Below are 25,904 nucleotides of genomic sequence, written 5' to 3'. Positions count from 1 at the left end.
ACACGAAACACGACTAGGCTTCACGACCCGTGCTGTCTGACAGACCATGCTCGTCTGCCTCGGACACAGCACTGCACACTTAAAGCTCCCACTGCGTCGTTGCGTGCTCTGACGTCATGTGCCGCCCTATATTCGCCTAACAGGTGTTTGTCACCTTGATACCCCGCTATAGGCATTGCCCCACGCAGTCTCTTTTTCCAGCATGGTCGCCTGACTACTATGCAACAGCTTCGCCCTGCTTGACCAAACCTGACCACGGCTCCAATTGCACAAACAACACGCCTCTTCCTCAATGGAGCAGATTCCCCTAAACTACGAGGCCTCTGACGGCGACACCAACAAGCAGACGACGGCCTCTCTGCCCACCGAGGTGGTTCAATGTTTGGAGAATGCCCGATTTGTAAGACCCTGCGTCTTCCCGTCTTTTGTTCCTTTGATCTGACCTCGGTCCTGTTGGCTTAGCTGCACCTGGCCACGTGTGTGAACAACGTGCCGCACGTCTCACTCATGAATTACACCTATCTGCCGGAGGCCAGTCCGGTCATCGCCATGACGACCAATCCGGCCAGCAAGAAGACCCACAACATTGTGGCCAACCCAAACGTGTCTCTGCTGGTGCACGACTGGGTCTCGCACCGGCCGCTGACCCGCCGCCTGTCGACCGACAGCAACATGGACGATGGCAGTGGCGGCAGCCCCGGTGCCGGTGCTGGTGGTAATGGTAGTGGCGGCGGTTCGCCGGAGCCGTCCAGCCTGGCGACGCTCCTGCTCAATCTCAACACGGCCGCGGTCTCGTCCATCTCGGCCACCATCAACGGTACCGCCCGCGTGCTACCGCAGGGCTCGCCCGAGGAGGCCTACTATCGTCAGCAGCACCTCGCCAACAACACCTTTGATGCCGATCCCGTCGGCCCGCAGGAGCGCCGCATCCATCAGCAGATTGCCCGCGCCGGCACGTCTACGGCCGCAGACCCCCGGCCCGAGAACGGCAGCAGCCGCTTCGTCGCCGGCGAGGAGGTGCGCGTCATCGTCGTCCACATCCACGACGTCCGCATCAGCGACTGGAAGGGCCAAGTCCGCGACTGGGTGCTGGCGCCGGCGCCAGGCTTGCAGACCAGTCCCGCCGCCAACGGCATCATCGGAGGTCACTAGAGCCGGCTGGCAACTGGCGTCTCGGAAACACTTTCTTATTCTTCACATGTTCTTTGTTCCTATAGAGAGGAACAGACACCGGTTGGGCCATAATATATGTACTGTTGGCAGGATCACGAGGCACGACTTGGTGGCTGTTCTTACATTCTCCGTGCCCGTTGTCGAAGCTACAATTATCCTTCGTCAGCCTCGTGTCGCTTGCCACCCGCAAAGCTATGTCGCCGTTAGGTGAACCCTAAGTCATGAAAACCCCAGAAACCAACAAACTAAAACAGCCCGAGCCCGGAAGGACTAAATAACACCAACGCCAAGGATGCGGACGCAGAATGAACAGGCCCATAAAGACAGAACCCGGAAATCAAAACTGGAAGATTAAATCGTACGAGAGGCTGCAGTGCCAATCTGAGTGAGCCTACAGCGTAAACCAGACAGCCGGGGGCGACTAGCAGGAAACTGCTCATCTCGCCCATTCCACCACTTCCAGCGCACACAGCACCAGAATCAGCGTCGACGGCAGGATCCAGATGACGTAGCTCTGGAAGAGCACCTTGGACATGGTCTGTTCGTACACGCCGTTGATCTGGCAGATCTGCGCCAATTGCAGAGCGCTCGGCGCACCTGTCAGCAGGAAGCAGACGATGACAAAGATCGGGTCGTCCAGGATAGAAATCGGCACGTATTTGGCAAACAGAGCCAGGATCGGCGCCATGATCAGGGTCGGCAGCAGCATGCGGCTGATCAGCGAGGCGATAAGCAGCTTCTTCCCAATCTGGGCCTCCTCCGCGTCGTTGCTCGTCGGGTTCTGCGTGTTGCGCGCCAGATTGGCGCCGAGAACCACCAGGATGATAGGCACGGCCACGCCGGCACTCTGCGACACGGCGCTCGTCACGCTGTTCTTGAAAAACGACCCCTCGGCAAAGAAAAGCTGCTTCAGGCTCGGGAATGAGGCAACCACAACCGCAATGAGCATGGCCCACAGGGGCGGGTTCATAAAGTCCCAGAGGAAGTTATAGACACGAAGCCAGATCTGCTGGATCGCCTGCAGCACTGTCTGCACAGAGGGAGGCAGAGATTCAAACGTCGTGTTCAGCCTGCTCGCCATGTCCTCGGATGCTTTCTGGCCACGGCGCAGGAGCCGTGCATGGAGGCCGTGCATGCCCGACGGAGTGTCTGCATCGGTGACGCTGTGGATGCGCGGGAAGGACATGATGCCGTCGGGGAGGCCGTGGCCATTGTATCGGGGACTCCGCTTCCTCGTTGAGAACTGACTCTGGCTGTGAGTGTCGTCGTCGTCTGCATCTGTCTCGGAAATGGAGGCGCGCGAGCGCGGAGCTACCGGCGTCCGACCGGATGGTTCGAACGAGAATGTGTCGCTGGTGGGGCTATCGGGAACGTCTTCCTCCCCGGTGTTCGTGCTGTCGTTGATAAGCAGCGTTGGGCGGCCGTCAACTGCGGTGTCCGAGTCGATCGAGTCGCGGTAGCGGCCTTCCTCGGCTGTGGCCTGGGCGTACTCCTCGTACTTGGACTTGGGAGCCAGGAGAACGTGGTATCCCCAGCTCCACCGCACAAGCTGGCCAAGCTGCTGAAAGATCATCAGGTACAGGATGCCACGAGCGCCAACCTCGTCGTCGTTGTCGCCGGGAATCTTGTCCCAGTGAAGGCCTTTCAGCGTCTGAGACAGAGAGAGCACCAGCGAGATAGGGAGCGAATTGGAGTTGCCAAACACCTAATCACGAGCAGTCTTAGTAAGTGGGACAAAAACAGGTTGAATTAGACGCGGCATATAGATGGAACCTACGCCCATAGCAGTCACAAAGTTGGAGGCGCGCTTGTTGAACCCGAAAAGCTTAGACACGGTGACGGATACACAATACGACACAATGGTCATCACGACAAAGATAACGGGGATGATGCCCAGTTCGCTGAATTTGTCGGCATCGAGCTGTGATGCAAGCTTTGTGAAAACTGTGCAGCTTTGGTTAGCCGCAATCCGCTGCTATGACCAACCGACACAGGTGAAGATAACGAAAACGTACTCAGACAGGGTGTAAAAAGCATGACATTCAGGTTCGCGAGGAACTTTTGCTTGTCTGCGTCAAAATGGCCGAGCCGGGCGATAATGTATCCCGGCAAGCTGACACAGACGACTTCCATGACGGCCTCGAAGACGAGCAGCGTCAGGTGTCCTAATGACGGATGGGAGTCGTGCGAATTCATCGTGGTTGCCAGTATTGGCATCTCGGAGACGCCGGCGATGTAGTCGGCCATGGCGAGTCGATTGCCCAAAGGCGGTATGCCGGTAAGGAGAGGGAGAGAGAGTTGTCTGCGAGGATCTAGGAATCGAATGGCGTTTATTTACGAGTATTTTCCACGACTTTTTCTAACTCCGGAGAGGCGAAAGAGCTTGCAATCAGATGACGCTATTGAATTTGGGCTGCGGATAGTAGGGCGATCGCCGTCTAGAGAGTTCGAGAGGCGCCTAGGTGTGTTAGGAGCGAAATTGAGAGAAGCCGGCAGGCGCGGCCTAGCAAAGGTGAGATGGTATCTGGCGACAATCGATGTGGGAGGGCAGACCAGCTGTTGGATTGTGACTTCCGCGAAAGAGGGAAGGAAGAAAAGAGGAGGAAGAAGGGGCTGACGAGAAGAGAAGGCGAAATGACGAGACGAGTGCGCTGTTTCTTTTTGGGAACCTGCGAAGCAGTGGCAGTGGCGATCGCTTGGCACGTACCGTTTGGCAGAGTTTACACGGTCGGAATACCTGGATACAGCCCGGCGCTAGCTCGATGGGGTGATAGCGCGATTGCGTCGATTGGGCGAGTGACGACGACAGATGGAGACATGTGGCCGAGCGAGATAAGGGGGGGCTGGTTGGCTGAGCAGGCTTGGCACCTTTGGCCGAGCGCTGCGAGGACTTGGTAGAGGGTTTCTAGCAGGCAACACACCCTTTGTCTCACGTAGACAGGGGGGCGCAGTTTGATCTACAGCGGCCCAATGGCCAGACAGCACTAGCCGATAGCGGGCCAATTGGGCCTGAAAGAAAGGTTGCTGCCTAGGGAAAAGCTGAGGCAGAGCCGTGACAGAGCCGTGACAGAGCTGCGGCGGTGCATGCCCAACGAAGAACTAGCATCCAGGGCAGAAGCCGGTTTCTGTTATGGTTTTGTTATATTTTGAGAATGGTTGTCATTGCTATTCCTGTCTTTGTGTCGTAGCGACCGGAGAAGCAGAAACAGGCCGGTGAACAGGCCGGCAATCTTCCGTCGGAGCCGGACGCTTCTCGCACGAGTTTCAGCAAAGCTCGTGACCTTTTGCCACGGACAACAACCCCTGGACCCCACGACCCAAGCATCTGGATCGTGGCTTTAGGTTGTGGCTGTCGGTCGTGGCCACCAACTGAGCGCGATTGTGGCGTCCGGTTTATCCATCGCCTTGCATTGTCCCGTCTTTGCCGGCCTGTTTACGTCAGATATTTTGATTGTCTACAAGACCGAGATGGCAAGTCTCAAACGGGCACCTCTGGCAATGCCGGGTCAAGGTGTGCACGGGTAATGCCACGCTTACAAACGTGTGCGTCTCGCAGAATCTCGCACATTTTGGCATCCGGAAATCCTGTATTTCGGTTGCGCCACGCCTCAACGTCGTATGCCTATTGGCGTGTGGACATGCCACCCTACAACCGGCACGACACCGGCGACGACATGTGCTCGTCGCCGCAAACACGATTAAGCCGCCAGTCCGTTGTCAAGGAGGCCTCCAGAGCCCGTTTCTGGACGGTGAGGAGGCGAAAAGCGATGGCAATAAAACCGGAAAAAGCAATGACAGTGAAACAAGACCAAAGACGCCGAAATAGCAGCACATCACGACTGTTCCTGCAATCTGTGGCAGCAGCAAGGCGTGGTTGAGGTCGTCATCGAGGCGGCATGCCTTGGCCCGAGTCGAGCATTCAGGAATCAGGATCGGCAGGGCAGCAATGTCAGTAGAATGCGATAAGCAGAGTATTACAGCCGTACAGCCGGGGCGCACCAGCGAAGACGCATCTTGCCATGCAAGAGCTACCCAACGTGCTCGCGCCTCATCTGGATACCGGTGTTTCAGGTTCTAGTCACAATGGGGTTTTGCCACGGAGGACAAGGATGAAGAAGCGAATGGGGTGGAGACAGTAGAACCACACGAACATCTTGCAGGCCCAGGGCTAAAAAAAATGACACTCTGCCAGGAACTTGGTGGCGATCCGCTCCCGTTCGGCTGGCCCGTCAATCACAACCTTGGACGGAGGCCCGTCTCACTGGTCGGTTGTCAAGCCACAGCGTGGCCATCAACGTCATAGGCTTGCCTTAACACCGGCACCACGATTGGGCATCATCCAGGGACTGCGCATGGACCGGGGTGCAGGCCGACAAAAGCTGGTCATCGTCGGGTGGTTCGATGTTGCGCGCGCAAAGCATCATCTTGCATCCGGTCCGCTGTGCCCTAGAGCAGAAATTAGGGTTGGCATCAGGACATGGCTGCCTGAAGGTGGAGAGAGGTAGAGAAAAGGGAAAAGAGGAAACAGGAAGCAGGAAACAGGAAATAGGAAGGGGGAAGCATGAAAGAGGAAGACAGAGACGAAAGAAGAAGTAAGGACGAAAGGGGAAAAAAAAGAGTCGCGCCCGAGTCTGGAGGAAAGCTCAAAACAGAGTGGAGCCAAGCTTGTAACTTACTCATACAACAAGGAGGGGCACCGATAGCAGAAGGGCAGCAGGAAGGAAAAACACGTCGTAAAAAGAAAGGTTAAAAAAAGAGGAGAAAAGAGGAAAAAGGAAGGGGCATCGATAAACTGCAGCACCAACACGCGAGGAACGTTGCTTGCAGAGGGTGCATGGGCTGCGATCGGCATGTGAGAGATATATTAATATCAATCCCTTCTTCTGAAAGGTCTGCCAGCTCAGGCAAGAAGACTTGACGACATCACCCAGTTGCGGCAGGCACGACCTAACCGGCCCAGATAGCATAGTCATTGTACTTGCCTGGAGTCAATCTCTCCGTTTTCCATCTTAGTCGCCCTTGCTTAATTTGGTTTTCGCTCCCTAAGCTTCCGCCTTAAAGCAACGGCAGATTGCCTCGACTTCCTCGCCCTTTTTCGACTTTCTTCCTTTTCCTCTTCTCCCTTCATCCTCTCTGCTTCCGGTCTCCTCCCTGCCCACTATTCTATCTTTCACTCGCTCTTTGTCGCCCAGCCATCCGCACCGGTAACCGAACGGGCGGCTGTCCCAGCTACGGCAAAAGCCCCCCTCTTCCCCACCAGCTGATAGCATTTCGTCATCCACTGACAGCGAGCTTCGAACGTTCGCCTCGATTGTCGACCGCCGCGACAACCGTACCCAAGGGAGCTGTGTGCCCCGCCCAGAGGTTAGCAGCTGTGCCTGAGCCAACCGCTTTCGTCCGGCAAGACTTGTGGTCCTGCAGAGCCGACACAGCAACGCAACAGCGGCAGCAGCGGGAGGTCACTCGATACTGAACGTTGATCGAGCCTCACATAATCTCGTCATCGTGGGGTCTAGATGCTCTGAAGGCCCGTCGTATCCAATCTGGTTGTTTCTGATCAAAACCGAGACCCCTCCAGCCTCTCTGGACCTTCCTTTAGTCATCGTTTCGTGTACACGCCAGCAGACATTGTGTCGAGCACTCCAAGACAAAGTCCCGGATACAGGCCTCTGCAGAAATACGAGACACCGAAAAAAGAAGGCCAGCATTCTCCACATAGACGCCATCCACTCACACACACATGCGAGAGCCACAATAACGCCAGTTTTTTCCCCTCGTTCTCTGCCTTCCTCGCCTCTCCTTCTCTTCCTCTCCTCCGCTTCTTTACATAACTCTATCCTGCCTCTTCCTGTCGCCATGGACCACGACCAAGGCTCCGGACCGGGCACCCCGGACGAAGAATGCGACAGCGGCCCGGCTTCGGGCGGCTCCATCGACTCTAGAGACGACACGGCTGGTCGTGACCGTCCGAACTGGGGATTCGATCCCGCAGCCTCCTCCCAACACGCCGCAGATTTGTCACCGTCCCTGTCACAGCCAATGTCTTCGCAGCAGCCGGCAGACTTGCCACAGTCACCGCGGCGCTTGCCCTCTCTTCGCACCGTCTCCGACCCGCAGACCAGCACTGTCGGCTACATGAGTTCGACCTCGACCGTTAGTGGAACTCTCAACAATGCTCGACGCCCTCCTCCGTCTGCCGGGAACCTGCCACAGGACTTGATGCAGAAGGCCCGCGCCCTGCAACAGAAGCGCATGGCTATGTCACCGCACTCTCCAGGTGGCGCTAGTGGCCCACTCTCGGACGCTTCGCATGCCAGCCTTGGGGGTGCTCTGGCCGGCGGCATCGCTAGCAACATGCGCCTGCCCGCCCATCTTAATAGGAACATGGGGCTTGGCGGCATAGTTCGGCCAGGGCCGCCTGGATTTCACCAGTCAGCTCCCAGTGTGCCGAGCGCATCCGGCCGGAGAGGTGGGCCGAGTCTTAGTGAGCGCCGAGCTATGAAACTGGGACCATTACCCGGTGGTCCCGGCGGCGCGTCATCCCAAGGGCCACCAAAGCTGTCGGACATGGACGGTGGTGGCAGCGGCCCTGGTCGCGCCGGTCTGAACGGCGGCCGCAACAGCTCGCGCATAAGCGACTTCAAGCACTACATCGACGCCGAGAAAGGCTGGATCACCTTTGAGGGTGCGGCCACCATCACGCGGACCGGCGTCAACTTTGCCGGAGGCCACACTTTTAAGATATCACTGGACGAGATCCAGGTGCTCGAAGAGCTGGGCAAGGGCAACTACGGCACCGTTTATAAAGCACGTCATGCAAAGCCTGCAAAGCCGCGCTTTGGGCCAGGCCTTAGCGGCTTCAAGCAGCCACACATCCCTCCGTCCAGCGTCTCTTCCATTTCCCCGCCCACCGCTTCACCACAGCAGTCACTAGCCGGCTCGGCGAACAGCCCGGCGATAGGCGAAGGATCGGCCAGCGCCGACTCAGCCAGCCGGGGACCCGCTGCCGATGCTACGACAGGCAAGGTGATGGCCATGAAAGAGATACGCCTGGAGCTGGACGAGGCCAAATTTACCACTATCCTCAAGGAGCTGGTTATCTTGCACGAATGTGTGTCGCCGTACATTATCGACTTTTACGGTGCCTTTTACCAAGAGGGTGCTGTATATATGTGCATCGAGTACATGGACGGCGGCTCCATTGACAAGCTCTACGCCGGCGGTATACCCGAGCCAGTTCTGCGCAAGATCACATACTCGACCGTGATAGGCCTCAAGTCGCTTAAAGACGAGCACAACATCATTCACCGCGACGTCAAGCCGACAAACATCCTAGTGAACACGCGTGGCCAGGTCAAGATTTGCGACTTTGGCGTCAGCGGCAACCTAGTCTCGTCTATAGCAAAGACTAACATCGGCTGCCAGAGTTACATGGCACCCGAGCGAATCTCTGGCGGCAGCTTGGCCTCAGGCGGAGCAAATGCGCAGGGCACCTACAGCGTCCAATCCGACATCTGGAGTCTCGGCCTGACAATTATCGAATGTGCCATGGGCCGCTATCCATATCCACCCGAGGTGTCCTCTACCATCTTTAGCCAGCTAAGCGTGCGTACAACCCCTTCATCTTTGTGTTTCTGTGCTTGTGAAACTGACGTGTTTTAGGCTATCGTTAATGGCGAGCCGCCAGTGATGCCCGACAATTACTCAAGCACGGCCCATGATTTTGTGCGGTCGTGCCTCAACAAGAATCCGCTGAAACGGCATACATACTCGATGCTTCTCAAGCACCCCTGGCTTAAGTCGCTGGCCAAAGATGAGACCATCGAGGAGGTAGAAAACGAGGATTCTACTAGCACCGGCTCGGATTCGGACGACGTGGTCCAAAAGATGGAATCTGTCGATCTGTCCACAGAAGGCTCTGAAGATGTATCAGATCCCCCTCCCGTCGCAGGCGACGAGGAGGTTGCAGCCTGGGCTGTCGAAGTGCTCGAGAAGAAAAAGAGTGGAAGTCTGGGGACGGCCGGTGAGACGGCCAAGCCCGCCTTGCACACTGCTCCCCTGGCGCCTTGATACAGCAATTGGTCTGTTCTTTTCTGTCTCTGTTTTATGTACGGGAGGGGGGTTGCTGGTGGGAAGACTAAAAAAGACGGAACGGAACATCTTCCTAGACTGGAGTTGAGAGGGTTTGTGCTGTATTCCTATTTTCTTTTGTTTGCGATAGACCGGGGACTGGGACATACAAGTATACCTTTTACAGCATACTCTGGCGGACAAATCCATTATTCTAATTGTACCGGGTTGCGGGGGAGGTTCTGTTCTATCTTGGATATCCAGTCAAGCGTCAAGCATGTTTTTTGCTAGTTTTGTTAAAGCGAGCGAGTATATCAGAATAGCGCAACTACAGCGGGTATGATATCAACATGTTCTTTTCCACCACAGAGGTAGCAAGGAACTTTGAAAGTGCAGAAAATATAAACGCCTGAACCGCCAAACCATCGGTGTCCAGAGTCTTAAACCTGGCCACCATTCTTGCCTGTGCTGGCGTCCAGCGTCAGCATCTTCAGGCTCCAGCCACACTCTTGTCGGTGTTTGCATCCAAACGCAGGATGGCAGCAATTTCGTCAGCGATCTCGTCAACCTCGTCAGCAGCTGCCGGACGGACTGAAGCGGAAGTTTGTCCGGCCTGTTTCGTCTCCTTTTCCGTCTCATTCTGTTTGTTTTCTTCCTTCCTTTTCTCTTCTTTCTCTTCCTTCTCTTTTACTTCCTTCTCTTCCTTCTCTTTTACTTCCTTCTCTTCTTCCTTCTCTTTCACTTTCACTTCCTCCTCTTTCTCTTCCTTTTCTTCCTTTTCTTCCTTCTCTTCTTCTGACTCATCCTCTGAGCTCTCGCTGACCGGCGGCGGTACGAGAAGCACATCCTGGCGCAGCTGGCGATCGGCCTCGATGTCGCCGACAAGCTGACGCCAGAAGAGGTTGAGTTCATCCTGCCAGCCGAGGGCAGCGGCCAGGCGGCGCACGCCGTCGTCACAGCTGCCGAGGGCGAGGACATCGTCGGGGCGCTCGCCAAGGTCGCCGACCTGCTCGCGATTGAAGAGCACACGCGGCACACCGTCGGGGGCCAGCGACGGCAGGCCGGCGAACGGGTAGACGGTCAGCGAGGTGCCGAGAACGAGCAGCAGGTCAGTGCCGTCGCTGGAGGGCGTTTCGTGGGTGAGTTCGTGAAAGCGTGACGGCAGGCTCTCGCCAAAGAAGACGATATCGGGCTTGACGAGGCCGCCACAACCAGGCTGACCACAACGCGGGACGCGGGCCTCTCTCACGTGATCGCGCATAGCTGCATCGTCGAAGGCGGTGCCGCAGTCGATGCAGCGCTGCGTGGCAAAGGAGCCGTGGGCCTCGACGATGCGGTCGGCTGGCACGCCGGCGGCGCGCTCTAGGCAGTCAATGTTTTGGGTGAACAGCATGTTGAGCAGGCCCTTGCATGCCAGCAGGGCGAGGAAGGCGTGCGATACGGTTGGATGGAACTGGCCCGGGTACAGCTCCTTGGCTAGCACGTAGAACGGGCGCGGATTCTGCCGGAAGTAGTCGATGCTGAAGACCGCCTCGGCGTACGGCAGGTTGAGCCGCTTCAGGTTGGCATACAGGCCCGTGCCGGGCGAGCGGAAGTCGGGGACTGTGTGCAGCAGCGTAAGCAGGGAGCAGGGAACAGAGCGGAAAAAGACTCGATCAAAGGGGGGCCCGTGATCCGGTCACGCACTTCCGGCGGCTGTCGAGATGCCGGCGCCCGTCAGGGCAACAATCTTGCGGGCCCGGCCGTCCCGGATGTAGCGTGCCACGGCCTCGATGCTGCGCTCGCTCAGCGTGACTGGCGGCACGCTCTCGTCGATCTGGCTCGAGGCCTCCTGTCCCATCTTGTTGGCGGCACGGCGGCGAGACGGGGCGGACGGGGTCAGATCGGACGACGTCCACCGTTGCCGGTGACGCTGCTTGCGATGGCGACCTATGGCTGTAGTGGCGCACGGAGCGGATCTTGCGTGCGTGGGAGCCTGGTCAGCGATATGCAGGCGGTTGTATCGTGAAAAGGCTCGAGGCGCAAACAGGCCCGAGGCCATTCGTTGCAGATGCTGCTATTTTAGCGGGGCGCATCTTATCTTATCTGGCTGCTGCGGGGTTCAGCCTTGCTGCCAGATATGTCAGGCATTAGTGGGTTCTGTCATTGTACAGTGCCGACACGGTGCATGTCGCTTACACACAGTTTCTGTTATGTATATACACACACAGGTGATATGAGACAGCCAGAGACTCCAGTCCATTTCTGGGCCAATTTGAGCCTCGGTCAGGGAATTGTAAAAGTCCCCACTCCGAGACGCTTGGCTGTCCGTCTGGAAGATGCCGTGGGCGCGTCATGCGCCACCATGCCTTTCCCTCCCGGGGCCCGGGGACCGGCCAAAGCCCCCCTTCCCATCTATTCAGTCCCAGTCGTCGTCGTCGTCGCCGTCCTTGGCCGGCGTCCCACCGAAGCCTGACCGGATGGTGCTAGTGCCGGCCAGACGCTCCTCTTCGGCGTCCTCGGCCGTGCGTCGCCGCTTGATCACGCGCATGTCGTTGTCGGGCACGGCGCCGACCTCGACCAGCAGCGAGTCGATGTCGAGCATGTTCGTCTTGACGCCGTGGAGCATCACGAGCGTGACGACCTGCTTGACAATGTCGCCGTTGCGATACACCAGGATGGTCGGGCAGTTGCGCTCCGGATAGCCTTCGATGGCCTGTTCAGCCCGCATCTCGCAGAACTTGACCTCGCCGTACTCGGCGGCGGCCTGGCACCACAGCTCCGACAGCACGCGCGACTCGATGTTGGTGCCGGCCGACGATGTCAGCAGCACGAGCACGGGCACGCCCGTGCTTGTCGTCTCGTTGTCGCCGCCATGTCCCTTGGACGCCTCCGTCACCTCGCGGCCGTACTCGGGCTTCGTCAGCGGGTACACGCTGCCGTGGACGGCCTTTTTCGTCAGGCTGCGCAGCTCCTGCATGCGTTGCTGGCGGTACGCGTTCAGAAAGTCCTCGTCCTCCACGTCCTCGAACTCGTCCAGCTCGTCCAGGTCCTTGCCCTCAAGCCGGTTCTCGTGCGCCAGCCGTCGGCCCTCGGCTATGGCCTCCTCGATCATCGGGGTCGGGCTCGGCGGCTTCTCTGGGATGACGCCGTGCTTGCGTAAAATGTCGTTCCTGCACGCACGAACCCGCCACACGGTCAGCTTGCCGGCCACAGACGGACACCTGTACTGCCATCGGCCAGACTCACCATTCTGTGTCCGCATTGGGGTCGTCCACCGGAACCGCTATCCGCTGGTCCACCGGTGCTGTCATTGTGTCCTGTTGACGCGCGTCTGCTTCACAAGGACAATGTCCTGCGAAAATAGGCTGCTGGCTCGGTCAGCTGCTTTGCCTGATGTCTGTGAAGAGAGTCCCCAAGCACTACGCCATTGGCTGCAGTAGAGGGGTTGACGTTGAAGCTAGGAGCCTATTCCTGTTCGGGCAGGCTCTCATGTGGAGACATGTTCACGTGACTGTGTAGAAGCAAAACCCTAAAGCACTAAACTGAAAATGGGTTAGATAATTGACGTGCGAGAAATTGCCTGGTTTCTTCTCCCCTCTCCCAATTTGCAGTGCACAATTTTCCTGGTCCGTTCCCTTTGCCCTCTTTTTTTTTTCTTCCTCTCACTTTACCACCCATCCGTCCCCAAAGTCATCTAATTTTTTTTCTTCCAACAACTTCGAGCGCTAGATCTGCCGTCTTCAGACACGCAGATTTTCTTTCGACCTTCGAATTCTTTTTCGCTCGAACCTTTATCGATCTCTACGATAACCCAACTTTTCCGTCAATATGGTGCGTTCTGAACCGCAGTGTTGTTTGTTTTGCTGTCATCGTCTCGGCTACGGGGCAATTCCGACTGTCTAGAGGGGGGGAGGAGACAGGAGCCTGTTCGCACGCTCTCCGCTGCTGCAGAATGCCAAGGAGCGCATGGAGGGCGACGGGGCAGCCGGGGGGATGACAAGCTGGCGGATCTCGATATCATTGTCACGGCCTGCCACAGGAATGACGTGCTGACTCTTTTTGCTCTTCAGACTTTGGCCGTCGATCTGCTCAACCCCAGCGCTGCTGCTGAGGCCAAGAAGCACAAGCTCAAGGTATGCACCGACAAGCGATCCTGGCTGCCGTGCGATGCGCCTCGATACTGACTCACGACGACAGACCCTGGTGCCCACCCCCCGCTCCTTCTTCATGGACGTCAAGTGCCCCGGCTGCTTCACCATCACGACCGTCTTCTCGCACGCACAGACGGTGGTCATCTGCCAAGGCTGCACCACGGTGCTGTGCCAACCGACCGGTGGCAAGGCGAGATTGACCGAGGGCTGCTCTTTCCGGAGAAAGTAGACAGCACGCTCGCGTGATGGGCCGTTTCCTTTTTCCATGTCGTGGGTGTGTCTGTGTGTGTGTGTGTTGAGAGGATGCGGGTCTCCGTTTGTTTTTCTGTTGTTTTGATTTCGTTCTCCGTGGGGTAGGGGGACCATGTTTCGACTATGAAAACGCAACACCCCTTTGGACACTCACGGCCATGTGGCAGGGAATCGGCTGGGCATTGGATCGAGGAAACAGGTGAAGGCCGGCGGGTTGGGTTGGACCCTTTCTCTTATTCTTTTTTTCCTATTCGTTTCCTGTGCCGTGTCGCTCTGCCCGGACGCACGCGGCACACTCCTACGGTCCTCGACATCACCTCCGGGGACCGACCCCGCCCCTAACGACCGAACCGAACCGATTCTCGCCCTTGGCCGGACATGAAGATGAACGTCACTACCAGCGGATAGAAGATGGAGCCAACAATCACCTCATAAAAAACGACCAAAAGTATATAGGGGCGTTTAGGATCCGGATATCTTGCATCAAACAAAAAAAATAAAGAAAGAAAATCTACTAAATCACTAGCCCAGACGTTGTTTGGCCCAGACCTCCCGTTGTGATCTGTCGCGTGTAGAGTGATTGAGGCTTGTTGGCCCCTTGTACGATGCCAAGCGTAGATTGGTCGCTGCTGCATAGTGGAGCCAAGTGAATCTCAGCAGGCGCCAGCATGTTTTACAACAACGACCCACTAATAAAATGCAAGCTTCTTCGACATCTCTTAACTTTACTGAGTACACCACCAAAGCACGACAACGGCCGCAAGTATGGCTTCCGGCTGGGCAACAGGCCGCGACTCAGTGTCGGCAGTCGACCCGACATATGGACAGCGCAGTGTCTTTGGAATCGCAGGCCAGGCGACGGCGATCGCAGATGAGGATCTCGACGTCGAAGACGAGCAGGAAGCTCTGGACTATTTGCGTCTCGTACGGTAAGCTATCACCAGCGTGCCCCTTGTTTCGAGCGAAGACGGCGTGTGACAGTGCAGTTGGCTGAGACTTTTTCCTCTGTTCCCTTTATATCTCTCCGTGCAGCCGAATACCGACGTAAACAAATGGTTTTACTGATCTTGCTTTGGTGGCCGACAGAGCGGAAGCTGGCAAGATTCCCCACGTGATGATCGCGCCCCGACATGGACCACAGGCCTTCCCACGACACGTGACGGACTCGATGGTGGAGGGGAGTGGCGTATCGAAGCAGAAGCGGCGGCGACGACGCCGTCACTGGGACGAGCAGGACGACGGCCAGAGCGCGGCCAAGAGGCCGTGCCTGTCAGGCCAGAAAGGCGCACCGGCAGAGCTGTCGTACGACGACGAAAGTGAAATGGCAGTCGTGGCAGCAGCGGCCGAGGACAAGGGAGGAGAGGCCGAGGAAGGCGAGGAGGCAGAAGCAGAAGCAGAAGCAGAAGCAGAAGCGGAAGACGGCGAAGAAGGCCAATGCCACGAAAACGAAAACGAAACCGAGGGGAGCCGACGCCAGCACTACTACGACCACTGTCTCTACGAAAACGGCGTGGGAGACAGCCGCGGCTACTACCAGAACGGGGCCTACACGGCGGCGCCCGAGCCGGCAGCGTTGGGCGGTCAAGGTCACGGGAGAGAGGCTTTCGGGCAGCTGGACGGATCTGTCGGAGGGGGCGTCGACGCGGAGACGGCACGCTTCAGCGCGGTCTTCCGCGAGCAGCTGCTCCGGCGGTTCGGTGAGCTGCGCACGCTGTTGCAGCAGGTGCCGCCGGCCGAGGCAGTGGCGACGCTGCCGGCCGGCCACGACACAGCGGTGGCGCCGCTCAGCACACGATCGGGCGCGTATGCGCGCTGGCTGCTGCTGCTGCAGACGACAGACCCGCTGCCTGCCCAGATGGCGGCCATGGACCGGGTCAGCGCATTCCGGCTGCTGCGCGTGCTGCTGCGCGGCCTGCTGGTCGGCGGGTCAGGGTCGTCGCGGTCGTCGCGGTCGGGCCGGTTTGCCCGCTGGCTGGCCGGCAGCAACAACAGCAAGCCGGGACGTGGCCGGCACGACCAGAAGGATGGGCAGCCGGCCGGGCTCGACATGGATGACCGCACGAGCCGGTGGCTGTGGGCGGTGCTGGCACGGCTGCCCGATCGGGGCGAGCTCGGGTACGTGGAGGTGGGCTACATCCGGGACGTGGCGAAGCAGGCGGTGATGCGGCTGGCACATCTGAGCTACGACGTGGAAGAGGGCGAGGTGGAGGACGGAGGGGGGGAGGACAGAGAGAGTGAGGTGAAAGAAGACGAGGACGAGGCAGAGGATATTGCCATGGACGTGGAGTCAGAACCTGAAGCAGGAACAGAGGTGGAGACTGCAAAAGGCGAACCAACCAAACCAGTCACCCTCGAAGACCTGGACAACGCTGTCGATGTCGACATGTACCAGAGGGCAACACTGGAGATGGTGCTGGCAGTGGCAGGCGAGTTCTATGGGCAGAGAGACCTGCTAGCCTTTCGCAGTCCGTGGCCGACAAGTCGGGCAGCATGAACAGCATAGAAGATACTTTTTAATTGTATGCTTATATAATCTCCAGTTGGTTCGAAGCTGTCGCGTGACAGACGGCACATGAATGTAAGACGCGACGCGAACGCGCTCACTTTAATTGGCCCTAGTCCTCTTTCGGACAAACGCCTTGCCAGCCACTCAACCTTGCAGCCATTGGCTTTCCTGCTTTCATCTGCTGCTTCCCACTTTCCATCCTACTTTTTGTCAGCCGTCTGCAACCGGTCCAGGCCCCAAGACAAGCAAAGCCTAAGCCAACCGCTCCCGGACGAGCGAAGCACACCGAGCAGACAGGCTGCGACCATGCCGACGCACCGCACCAAGCGACCCTTTGCGGGCGCAGCCAGCGATCCGGCGCAGCGCCACATTACCAGTTTTTTTGTCTGCGACGACGAAGCGACGGCCGTGCGTGCGGCCACGCACAGCAGCCACGACGACGGCAGCCGGTCTGCGGCGTCGGTCGCGTCTCTGCCGCCGTCCGTGCAGGCCGACCTTTTGGCCGTCGGCATGCGCGTGCGCAAGTCCGTGCCCGAGGGCTACAAGACGGGCAAGGAACTATGGCCAGCAGCGAGACACGGACCCGGACACGGACACGGACCCGGACACGGACATGCGGGCGGGTTGTCGGCTGCTGCACAGCGCGAGCTGCTTCCGTTCTGCGGCATCCACCGGGTCGGCGGGCTGGGCGTGCAGTCGTTGTCGACGGCCGACGAGGGCGACGAGCTGTCCGGCCACCGCGACGTCGATCCGGTCGATCCGGTCGAGCCGCCCAGCCTGACCAGCAGCCAGGAGACGGTGTCGTCGGACGACGGCATGGACCTGTGCCCGCCACCGGCCACGCGCAAGCGTCTGTACGGCAGCCCGTCGGACGACGACGATGACGACGACGACGTCAACGAAGACCGCCCGGCGGCCTGGAGCACCACCGGCTCCATTCCACAGAACCGACGCCTGCTGGCCGTGCCGCGAAGACGACTGCCCCAGACCCAGACCCTGCTCTGCTTCTCCAAAGCAGGTCGAGCCGACGTCCGGATCGTCGGCCAGGAAAACGTCAACGGCGCCGACGACTTTGACGAGGCCCCCTTCCTCGACGCCAGCACCTGGGCTGGCCAACCAGACATGGACTTGGACGGCGTCTGAACAGCGAGCGTGTGGCAGCTTGAACGAGGGCTTTTTATTGGACTGGGGTCACGTGACCCGTTTGCGGCATACGGCAATGGCTGAGGCGTTGGACACTGGGTTCTGTATTTTTGTCTAGGGCCGTCAGATTATACACTGCTGCCCAATCAATGGGATTCAATTGGCACGTACAAATCTTCAGTGCACTATGCTTTGATTATGTCTACTACTCGTATTGTATACTACTTATGGCACAAATGAGCATGCAGACACCCGATATCGATACACACTTACTTTCTGTCATTACCGTATTACTCCATAACTTACAGCCTGCCGCAGTCTGCAGCTTTCCTCCGTCTCATAACGGCAGCAGAGCCGTGGAGCCGAGGACGCGGAGCTGTGCATTATCACTCCAAAAACAGACATAACCATCCATGGTGCCATTACTGCTGATGCCGTCCTTGCCAAGCCAGACAGCCCGTTGCCCATCACCCATCATGAACATCTGCCGCGGCCCCCTTTGTGTCACTCCGCTGCAACGGCCCGCTCCTGCGAGCAGCTGAAAAGATTGATGTGGTAGTCGCCCCGTGCAGCACATGCCAGCGTCACCTGGTGAGGGTGGAATGCCGTCGCCGAGATGGGCGTGCTGCGGCTCTGCAGAAAGCCCGAATATGGCTCCAGCCGGGACAGTTCTCGTCCGTCAAAGTTGTACACCTTGACCTCCCGAGACGATGTGCCTCTGTGCAGTGTTAGCATGATACGTGTATGGGGGAATGAACCAATACTCACATCGCAAATACCGGCAGATGCTCATGCGTGCTGGCTGTCCGCAATGTCTGTCCCGTCGTCTGCATCACTCGCAGCGGATGGTCGCTACGAATGTCCCACAGCTTCACCTTGCCGTCGCGTGCTGCCGACAGTAGCTCCCGCTGGCCGCCACGCTGCATGTGCACGCTCTTGATCCAAACCCGGTCTGCGTCGTCTTTCCACTTGCGCACCATCGCCTCCTGAGGTCGCAGCCGCGTGTCAAACACCCGCACCGCTCCGTCGCCAAATCCGGCCACAAACATGTTGCCCGTCATCTGGTCGCTCGTCAGCGACGTCACGCACGATCCCGATCGTGCCGGGATGTCCGTCACGCACGACTCGTGGCCTGCGTTCCACACCCGGATCACCCGCACGTCGCCTGCCACCAGCACGTTGCCCGTCACCTGCTGCCAGTCAAAGACCATGCCCGCGTGCACGTTGCTCGGCACCATGTCCGTCAGCGCCCGCCATGCCGTTGCCAGCTCCACCTGCTTGTCACTGTCGTAGCGTCGGTACACCCGCAGCACGCCGTCTGACGATCCCGCCATCAGGAACGCCTGGTCGTCCTCGTTGATGAACTTCATGTCGCTGATTCGCGATCCCGGCGGGTTGCCATTGGAAAATCGGCTCAGTCGACCCTGTCGCTTGTAGTCCCAGATCTGAATCGTGTTTCCATCGTCCGCCACTGCCAGGTGGTCCTCAAACTGATGGAACGTCATCCGTGACGGCTGCGACCCGTTGTTGATGATTCCCAGCTGGTTGTTCCACTTGTGGGATCCCGCAAACGGCTTCTGTGGCTGTGTTTCCCGCAGGATCCCCTCGTTTCGCGATCGCCGCCACAGCCGCTCGTTGTACTCTGTGCTGCCCGGCTCCTCGGCTTCCATCGCTCGCATCTGTGGCTCGCGGAAGTACTCTGTCGACCATTCCAAGAACGTGCTTACCAGCGGCAAACAAGGCACGTCCGTTGCCGCTCGCTGCTCAAAACCAGGCGACACCGGCTCTTTGGCCACGTTGTACGCAGACATTGTTGTTTCCCGCTCGCTGTCTTCCGGCGGCGCAGAAGCACGATCGGGCCCGAATAGCCCACGTGTTCTGCCAGAACCTCGCTGAAACGTCGAAGACGATCGCAGCAGCCCCGGCGACATTGGTGCCTCAAGTCCGGACGGTCCTGTCGGCATGCCAGCCGATGCTTGGCCGGCACCCGGCCCGTCGCTGCCAAAAAAGGGCGAGAAAAGCGTGCTGACCGTCCGCCGCAGAAGGCCTGGCGACGGCTGAGGCGACATGTTGCCGTTCGTGTTTCCGTTGCCGAGCGGACCAGCTCCGTTACCGGCGCCACTCCCGATACAGTTTGTGCTGCCGCTGAGGCTATTGCTGCCGAGGTCCGAAACACTTGCCATAAGGGTTGAGCTGTTCCGGGGACCTGACCTCGATAGACGTCGGTGTTTTCTTTCGATCTCATCCATGAGGGTCTGTGCGTAGGCGCCAACGACCGAGTGAAGCAGCATCTCTTGGGCATAGTCGATAATGGTCATAGCGTGCGACTGCACTTCGGGATGGGGATCGACAGAGAGGATCAGGATGTGCTTCCAGTAGGTCGCGAAAATCGTGCTCTGTGACAGCCCGTGAGCGCGCTCCTTTGCCGTGCCGTCACGGTTGCGGTTCTCCGGACCGACATGGTGGAGTCCCGTCTTGTAGCCCGAAGATGTGTTTTCGGGCGGGAAAGTAAGGTGTTCTTTCTCTTCCTGCAGATGCTCGTATGCGGCAACCAGAAACCTGCTCTCGTACCGCAGCAGGAAGTGGGACATGAACACCAGCAGCTCTTTGCGCACAAGCGGACTGCCGTCGTTGGTCAGATCAAGCACCGTCCAGGCTATCGACTCCTCAACACGGGCCACCTCGTCGGTCAGCTCCGGTATGCCCAGCAGTGTCGTCATAGCATGGAGCATGGCCGTGCGAACCTCGCAGATACTGTCTTTTGCCAGGTACGAGAGCTTCAAGGGAGCATTCTCTCGGATGCCGCGCCATTTCGCCTCCGGAAGATCCTGCCACAACTGGCTGATGCAGAGGCATGACCACTGCCGCAGAAGCGGGTTTTCCTCGTTTCGCAGATGGATCAGGCAAAACGTCATGATGTCCGTCTGGTTGCACACTGTCTGACCCGGCTTGTAGCCCTTGCAAAGCATGGCCAGAATGAACGCGCACATGGCCTTGTGTTCGTCCGTGTTGACCACAGGGAGGCCCTCCGACGGCTTGAGGATGGATGCGAAGTAGTTGTACCCACTGTCCTTAATGAGGTCCTGCTGGCAGGAAATGTCAACGGCTAGCACACGCGTCCAAATGAACACCATCACCGGCTTCAGCTCAGACGCAGCAGACTGGAGAAGCTTCAACACATAGGGAAAGATCCCAATGCTGAGAGCGAGCTGTACGGCCCAGGGGCCCAGATCGAGGAAGCGCCCAAGGAGAATGAGGGCACGCACACGGTGTTGTTGACTAAGCAGCACCTGCAGTACGACGGGGAGCTGGTCCGGGGGCCTTTGCAGCATCGCGTCGCCTCGTGTCAAGTACACCTCAAACGCCGTCAGCTGGTCGGTGAAGAAGGTCGAGTTCTGGTATTCGTATTCGATATTGTCCGTTTCCCGTCTCTCGAGCATGGGGAGCTGGCCGAGAGCCTGATCAACCGCCAGATCCCAGCTGGCCCACAGCGGGTGCTGACGCGTGTCCGGAAGCTCTGGGTACGACTGGGGGTGGCAGTTGTACACGGACATGATCCGCTGTGCAAGAAGGAAGTTCCGGAAGAGCGCCGCCACCATGAGGTCCTGTCGGAAGAACTTCCGGAACAAATGGCGTGGCAGAGTCGTCCAGGCAATGGTGTCGGTGATGGCGGTGAAGATCCAGTTAAGCTCACCAAGAGGCGTACGCCGTTCCTGCAGGCGTCCGGGTAACTTCTTGGCGCGCTCTGGGGTCAAGCTTGTCTTGAGCGGATTCTGCTGCACAAAGAACCAGAGCGCCATCTCGATTGGTGTCGTGAGACAGGAGCTGAAGATGTCCGCTGGAATGAGCGGATTAGTCGGCAGGTTCTCCTTCACAGCACAAGCCGCAAGATGGATGTACGGCCGGTAGTTTGTCTTCTCGTAATTTGGGTCGGCCTTTGCGGCATCCTGTTCTTCTTGTTCGTGCTTCTCCACAAAGCGGTGGTAGTTGCTCAGGATGTTGCCGGCCTCCGAGCAGTCCCAGACAAAGATGGTCGGTGCCTGCAGCCACTGTTGCAGGTCGTACAGCGAAACGGGTATGTACTGAGTGTAGTTCTTATTAAAGACCCAGATCTCACCAGACGCCGTAGGCTTCGGCACACCGTGACCGTTGTAATGCAGCAATACGCGCTCGTCCTTGGCGCTGCGCCGCAGCGAGATGCAAAACTTCTTAGTCTCTTCCACCGAGGGGTCTAGGTACTGCTTGTAGCGTGTGCGGATCGCAAGAGTCTCGTACTGGCTCTGGAGGGCCTTGCCGATGTTCTCGAGCGCCTTTTGCACAGGAGGCACCGTTGGGTCCTGCCATGCCTCCAACTTGGCTCCGGGATTTGTCCGCAGCTGGTCTGGCGGTTCCACGCCAATGTTAAGGCAGACTGCAATCGCCGCCGAGACGGTCTTAAGTCTGTCGCGCATACGCCAGTCCTGCAGCTCAAACGTCGGCTCGTGTGGCCTTCCGTTCGACTCGTGCCGCTTGTCGGTAAAGTACATGTACCAGTTCTGAACGACGCATGAACATGTGGTTAGCGGAGAGCCGACAAAGGCACAACAACACACACGAGATATGTTCTCAGCCAACCATGCCTGGCCGCTGTGAAACGTCCTCTGTGATGTGGAAGAAGGAAGACGTGCGTGTAGAAATCAGAGCTCGGACGTGGGGAAAGCGCATCACTCAAGGGCCACGAGAAAGGAAAGAGCGCCGACAGCTGGCAGGCAGGAGCAGAGAAGCTACGCAACAGTCCTTTAGGCAGCGACTTGCCAGCTAGTAGCACGGAGACAGACGGCTGTCGAGTCACACGGTCTCACAGCCTGCTGCCAAACACAAGGCAACAAAAGCAACAAAAGCAATTCGAAGACGACATCACTTACACTGGCCAAATGCGAGATGATGTCCTCCGACTGGTAGTGGTCCTCAAAGCCGTGGCGGGCCCCCCAGCGGCTGACTTCTCCGTCTAGGGTATCAGGCAGCTCTGGGCTGTTTTCCACGGGCCGGGCGACGTCACTTTTAGACCGCATGAGCGACGGCCGGGCAGCGGCAGGCCGGGATCCGCCCGTTTTGCTGCCCACACGGCGGTGATTCCGCTCTCGTTCCCGCAGCTGCTGCTGCCGGTCGGCAAAGTCTCGATCGGACTCGGTATCGCCACCGACAGGAGCAAGACGGTCGGACGAGGCCGGCATCTTGGCGCCCAGAGCAGCTGACGACTGGGCGGCAGGACTAGACGTAGCAAGACGAGCGCTGCCGCCTGGCTCGCCCGTCGTTGTTGTCTGCGTAATGACAACTCGGTGGGCACCCAGAGGGTTCACCACGCCCGACGACACCGCGCGGGTCGTCTCGGTTTTGGAAGGCATTGACGCCCCGGAGCTGCCTCGGGCAGCTGGGTGTGCGACAGAGGCCGACCTGAAGTGCGGCACGTTGTGGGGAGACGAAGAGAGGCGGCCGTCAAGCGGCGACGGTCGATTGCTGCTGTTCTGCTGCGCTGTGAGCGCCGTCATGACGGTGGCGGTGAGAAGCAGCAGCACTCAGAAGGGAATTACCCAGAAGCGCCGGTGCAGACGAGTGACTGTGCGGGTCAGATGCTCTGCATCTGGTCGCGGTGTGCTCGATGCCCGTTTGCTGAAATTGGATGCTGAGTGTTCGTTGCTCTATCAAACGGCGAGGCAACTCGTTGAGCGCCCGTTGCAGAGCCGCGCAAAACGAATCCTGCCTTTGAGAAACGCGTCAGTATCGCTGAGACATGTGGCACCTTTTTGGAGTCGTCCTTCGTGCTTTATTTCCTCGCGTCTTCCGTCTGCTCTGTTTCAAGATGCTTCGGGCTGAGACAGAGGTGAAAAAATACCAAATCGCCACGGCTGAGTGAGGGGAGGCCGAAAGCACCTCCGACAAGAGCAGAGACGAGAGGGGGACCCGGTCCAATTTACCTCGACAGGAGCGGTGCAGCGTTGCTGTGCAGTGGGCTTCGCATGGGACGTCGCGGACTGCGGCGTGCTGTTGATGTGGAAAATAACAGGGCGATCCGTAAGCCGATTTCTTTGATCCTTTGATCAATGGGCAGAAGGAGAGCAGCTTTGCTCTTAGCGTAACCGATAAGCCGGTACATCAGATCCGTAGCATAGAACATGCGGTAGATATGTAGTGTATTAACACTGTGATGATGGTGCAGCCGCTAGCTTCTCCAGGCCGACGCATGACCTTGGAATTCGCGTGGGACAAGCTCCTTCACCGCCTATTGAGAACATTATGACTAACGCTTTCCTGCCATCTCGCTGCTTCTTTGGAGAGACTGGCTTCTACAGTCTGATTCCGTTGTCACTAGATGTGTCGCTTCCTTTTTGAAGGATGAGGCTGTTACGAAAACTGGGAATACTCTACAATGATCACGATCTAGATGGTAGCCGGATCACTGTTTGCTTTAGCTTATTATTGAAAGTTGCTATTTGTACGATATTATTTTGCTAGTAGTTTTGTCGATAAAGCGTTGCGCAACAATTTGCCGAGTACCGAATTCTTGCACAATGTGCTATTCTGCAGATGTCAGCATCTTCCATTACATAGTAACGGTAGCCGTGGGCACAAGGTGAGGCGGTTGATATTCCGGGAGCTACACATCCATGTTTCGCCACGCCTGACTACGAGTAGTACTGTCACAGCCGCAGCGGTTGTGAAGCGAGAGAGATGTACAGCGACCATGCAGATTTCGCACCAACGGTCGCCGAGCAAAGTAGCGCATAACGGGCGGGTGGTTGCATGTGGCCGTGATGAAGCGCAAGTGTGCTCTTGGATAGCGCGTAATCATAGCCTCGATGCAGCCTCGCCAAGCAGCTTGGAGACGTCTGCAGATGGCAACATGAAGTCCCAAGACATGGGTGCAACGCCCGCTCGCGGCTCTGGTTCGATGCTCCATAGATAGTAACAAGGGGCCGCCGAAGACGACGTTGCCATGCGAGAACATCGTCTCTCCACAGAATGCCATCGCCGGCCTTGCATGAGATGGTGTCCCGTGCGCATGAGTCCTATCATACCGCAGAGAGCTGCTCTGAAACGGTTCCTCGGGGATGCGAGCTCGCTGCCGGGTGCAACGGCAGCCAGATACGGAGTATAGTTTTAGCATTCTTGGACATTTTTGGGCAACCGTCTGCAAGACAGGGGGGCCTTTTTGTGATGAGCGGCGATACAACGCCGCAAAGCACGGGACGGCACTCCTTTCATCTCCAGGAGCAATCTTAAACATGCTACGAATAGAACAATGGCGAGATACACACGATGAACATGTTTCGAGGACGGGCTCCTGGTCCCAGCAGATGGAGCCGCCAGTGCGATCAAACTTTCAAGACAAGACTGCGTCTCTGCCGGTTTCTTGCTTGCAGGTGCACGAGTATCTTACAAGGGTAGCTTTAGTGCTATTCGGCGACCAACGGAGCGGCTAGTCAAGTGCTAATTTAACGCCCTGGCTAGCCAAGGCACACCCGTGCTCCGTATGCTAGCTGCTGAGTAGAGCAAAACCCGGCATGTTGGAGTGATGTCGGCACGGCCGAGATGGTCTCTTGCCTGCGGCAAATGGCCTTGTCTGGCGTGTCCATGCTCGGATCGACCGGCCGGTCAACCGGGCGGCCAAACGGGCCATCATGGCCACCGTGGCCACCGTGGCAACACCCAGAGGCGCATGGAACCGGCGGTTCTGACGAGCCGCACTGCTGCAGCGGCTGTGCCAGGCCCACTCCTGCAGGTACAGACAAAGTACGGAGTACTCCGTGCGCTGAGCGGTTCAGGCAGGCCGTCCTGGCAAGATGTCTCGCCATGTAACCCGCCTCCGGCTGGCATGCAGCGTCCCTGTAGGACTTCAGTCAAGAATGCCCCCGTCTGTCGACGGAGAGATCTCCTCCTGCTGCGACAGCCTGCGACAAGCAAAGAGCAGAAAAAGTACAAGCAAGAGTGAAGAGTACTCGTAGTGCAAGGCCACCAACAGAGTATGCACACCCAAATGCACGATGGGGCGCATCGTGGGGCATGTGGTGTATCTCGGGTAAATCCCAACAGGATTATCTGGCGTGTAAGTCGTACTTTTTACAGCTGGTTGTGTGGTCGAGGCAGGCCTACGAATTTCATTGGTGTTTCTCACCGGCCGCCAGAGCTTGGAAAGGCGTGCCAGCCACCACCCGTTGCATGCTTGGCCCCCACAGCCGGCCACTAAAAACCAGCCTCTTCCCTATGATTGTTTCGCAAACCGCTGGTAATAGTACAGGGCGGGGCCATATATAGCGATTGGCTACGCCAAAACCGGTCTGCTAAAGGGAAAGGAGGTCGGGGGAGGCTGGCAACATTGCCTATTCGCTCCTGCCCTTGTCGGAGTAATAGACACTTGCACTCCGTAGGGTACTATTCTGTATTTTACAGGCGGAGAACGATCGCCTAGAGCAAGAGGATGCCCTCCCGCCAGCGAGGACTCACTGTATAGCGGTAAGTAAGATACCTGATAGCGGGCTGCTGGTGCCTTTTCTTGAAGAAAAAAGCCCAGCTCGATTATACGAGCAATTACGGAGCACGTCGTCATAATGGATCGGCAGGTCGTTCCCCCTTTTCTATTCTGCCCCCTG

At 57.9% G+C, this 25,904-nt stretch overlaps 9 protein-coding genes across 9 annotated transcripts; 3 read left to right on the top strand and 6 right to left on the bottom strand.

Annotated features, from left to right (window-relative positions):
* Positions 1-292: 292 nt before the first annotated feature.
* On the top strand, positions 293-1,152 carry CMQ_2220 (pyridoxamine phosphate oxidase; the record flags this gene model as incomplete). The annotated part of the gene is made up of 2 exons (XM_014316178.1): positions 293-400; positions 463-1,152. 2 exons carry the CDS (start codon positions 293-295, stop codon positions 1,150-1,152), a joined length of 798 nt encoding a protein of 265 aa, XP_014171653.1.
* A 457-nt stretch (positions 1,153-1,609) lies between these two features.
* On the bottom strand, positions 1,610-3,420 carry CMQ_2132 (auxin efflux carrier superfamily; the record flags this gene model as incomplete). The annotated part of the gene is made up of 3 exons (XM_014316090.1): positions 1,610-2,878; positions 2,951-3,117; positions 3,189-3,420. The coding sequence occupies 3 exons, from the start codon at positions 3,418-3,420 to the stop codon at positions 1,610-1,612; spliced, it is 1,668 nt and encodes a 555-aa protein (XP_014171565.1).
* A 3,609-nt stretch (positions 3,421-7,029) lies between these two features.
* Positions 7,030-9,243, top strand: CMQ_2409 (map kinase kinase; the record flags this gene model as incomplete). Its single annotated transcript, XM_014316367.1, has 2 exons — positions 7,030-8,778; positions 8,836-9,243. The coding sequence occupies 2 exons, from the start codon at positions 7,030-7,032 to the stop codon at positions 9,241-9,243; spliced, it is 2,157 nt and encodes a 718-aa protein (XP_014171842.1).
* Positions 9,244-9,733: 490 nt separating this feature from the next.
* On the bottom strand, positions 9,734-11,284 carry CMQ_2489 (sir2 family histone deacetylase; the record flags this gene model as incomplete). The annotated part of the gene is made up of 3 exons (XM_014316447.1): positions 9,734-9,883; positions 10,067-10,845; positions 10,930-11,284. 3 exons carry the CDS (start codon positions 11,282-11,284, stop codon positions 9,734-9,736), a joined length of 1,284 nt encoding a protein of 427 aa, XP_014171922.1.
* A 357-nt stretch (positions 11,285-11,641) lies between these two features.
* CMQ_2295 (phosducin family protein) lies at positions 11,642-12,536 on the bottom strand (the record flags this gene model as incomplete). Its single annotated transcript, XM_014316253.1, has 2 exons — positions 11,642-12,395; positions 12,472-12,536. 2 exons carry the CDS (start codon positions 12,534-12,536, stop codon positions 11,642-11,644), a joined length of 819 nt encoding a protein of 272 aa, XP_014171728.1.
* A 588-nt stretch (positions 12,537-13,124) lies between these two features.
* CMQ_2385 (uncharacterized protein) lies at positions 13,125-13,643 on the bottom strand (the record flags this gene model as incomplete). The annotated part of the gene is made up of 1 exon (XM_014316343.1): positions 13,125-13,643. One exon carries the CDS (start codon positions 13,641-13,643, stop codon positions 13,125-13,127), a length of 519 nt encoding a protein of 172 aa, XP_014171818.1.
* A 750-nt stretch (positions 13,644-14,393) lies between these two features.
* Positions 14,394-17,277, top strand: CMQ_2377 (ribonucleotide reductase inhibitor; the record flags this gene model as incomplete). Its single annotated transcript, XM_014316335.1, has 3 exons — positions 14,394-14,557; positions 14,715-16,093; positions 16,349-17,277. 3 exons carry the CDS (start codon positions 14,394-14,396, stop codon positions 17,275-17,277), a joined length of 2,472 nt encoding a protein of 823 aa, XP_014171810.1.
* A 504-nt stretch (positions 17,278-17,781) lies between these two features.
* Positions 17,782-22,805, bottom strand: CMQ_2388 (meiotic regulator-interacting; the record flags this gene model as incomplete). Its single annotated transcript, XM_014316346.1, has 3 exons — positions 17,782-17,995; positions 18,046-21,812; positions 22,182-22,805. The coding sequence occupies 3 exons, from the start codon at positions 22,803-22,805 to the stop codon at positions 17,782-17,784; spliced, it is 4,605 nt and encodes a 1,534-aa protein (XP_014171821.1).
* A 1,956-nt stretch (positions 22,806-24,761) lies between these two features.
* CMQ_2293 (uncharacterized protein) lies at positions 24,762-25,109 on the bottom strand (the record flags this gene model as incomplete). Its single annotated transcript, XM_014316251.1, has 1 exon — positions 24,762-25,109. One exon carries the CDS (start codon positions 25,107-25,109, stop codon positions 24,762-24,764), a length of 348 nt encoding a protein of 115 aa, XP_014171726.1.
* Positions 25,110-25,904: the final 795 nt, after the last annotated feature.

The sequence above is a fragment of the Grosmannia clavigera genome, assembly GCF_000143105.1.
Source record: "Grosmannia clavigera kw1407 unplaced genomic scaffold GCSC_156, whole genome shotgun sequence".
NCBI classification, from domain to species: Eukaryota; Fungi; Ascomycota; class Sordariomycetes; order Ophiostomatales; family Ophiostomataceae; genus Leptographium; species Leptographium clavigerum.
This window is presented reverse-complemented; position numbering and strand designations above follow the sequence as displayed.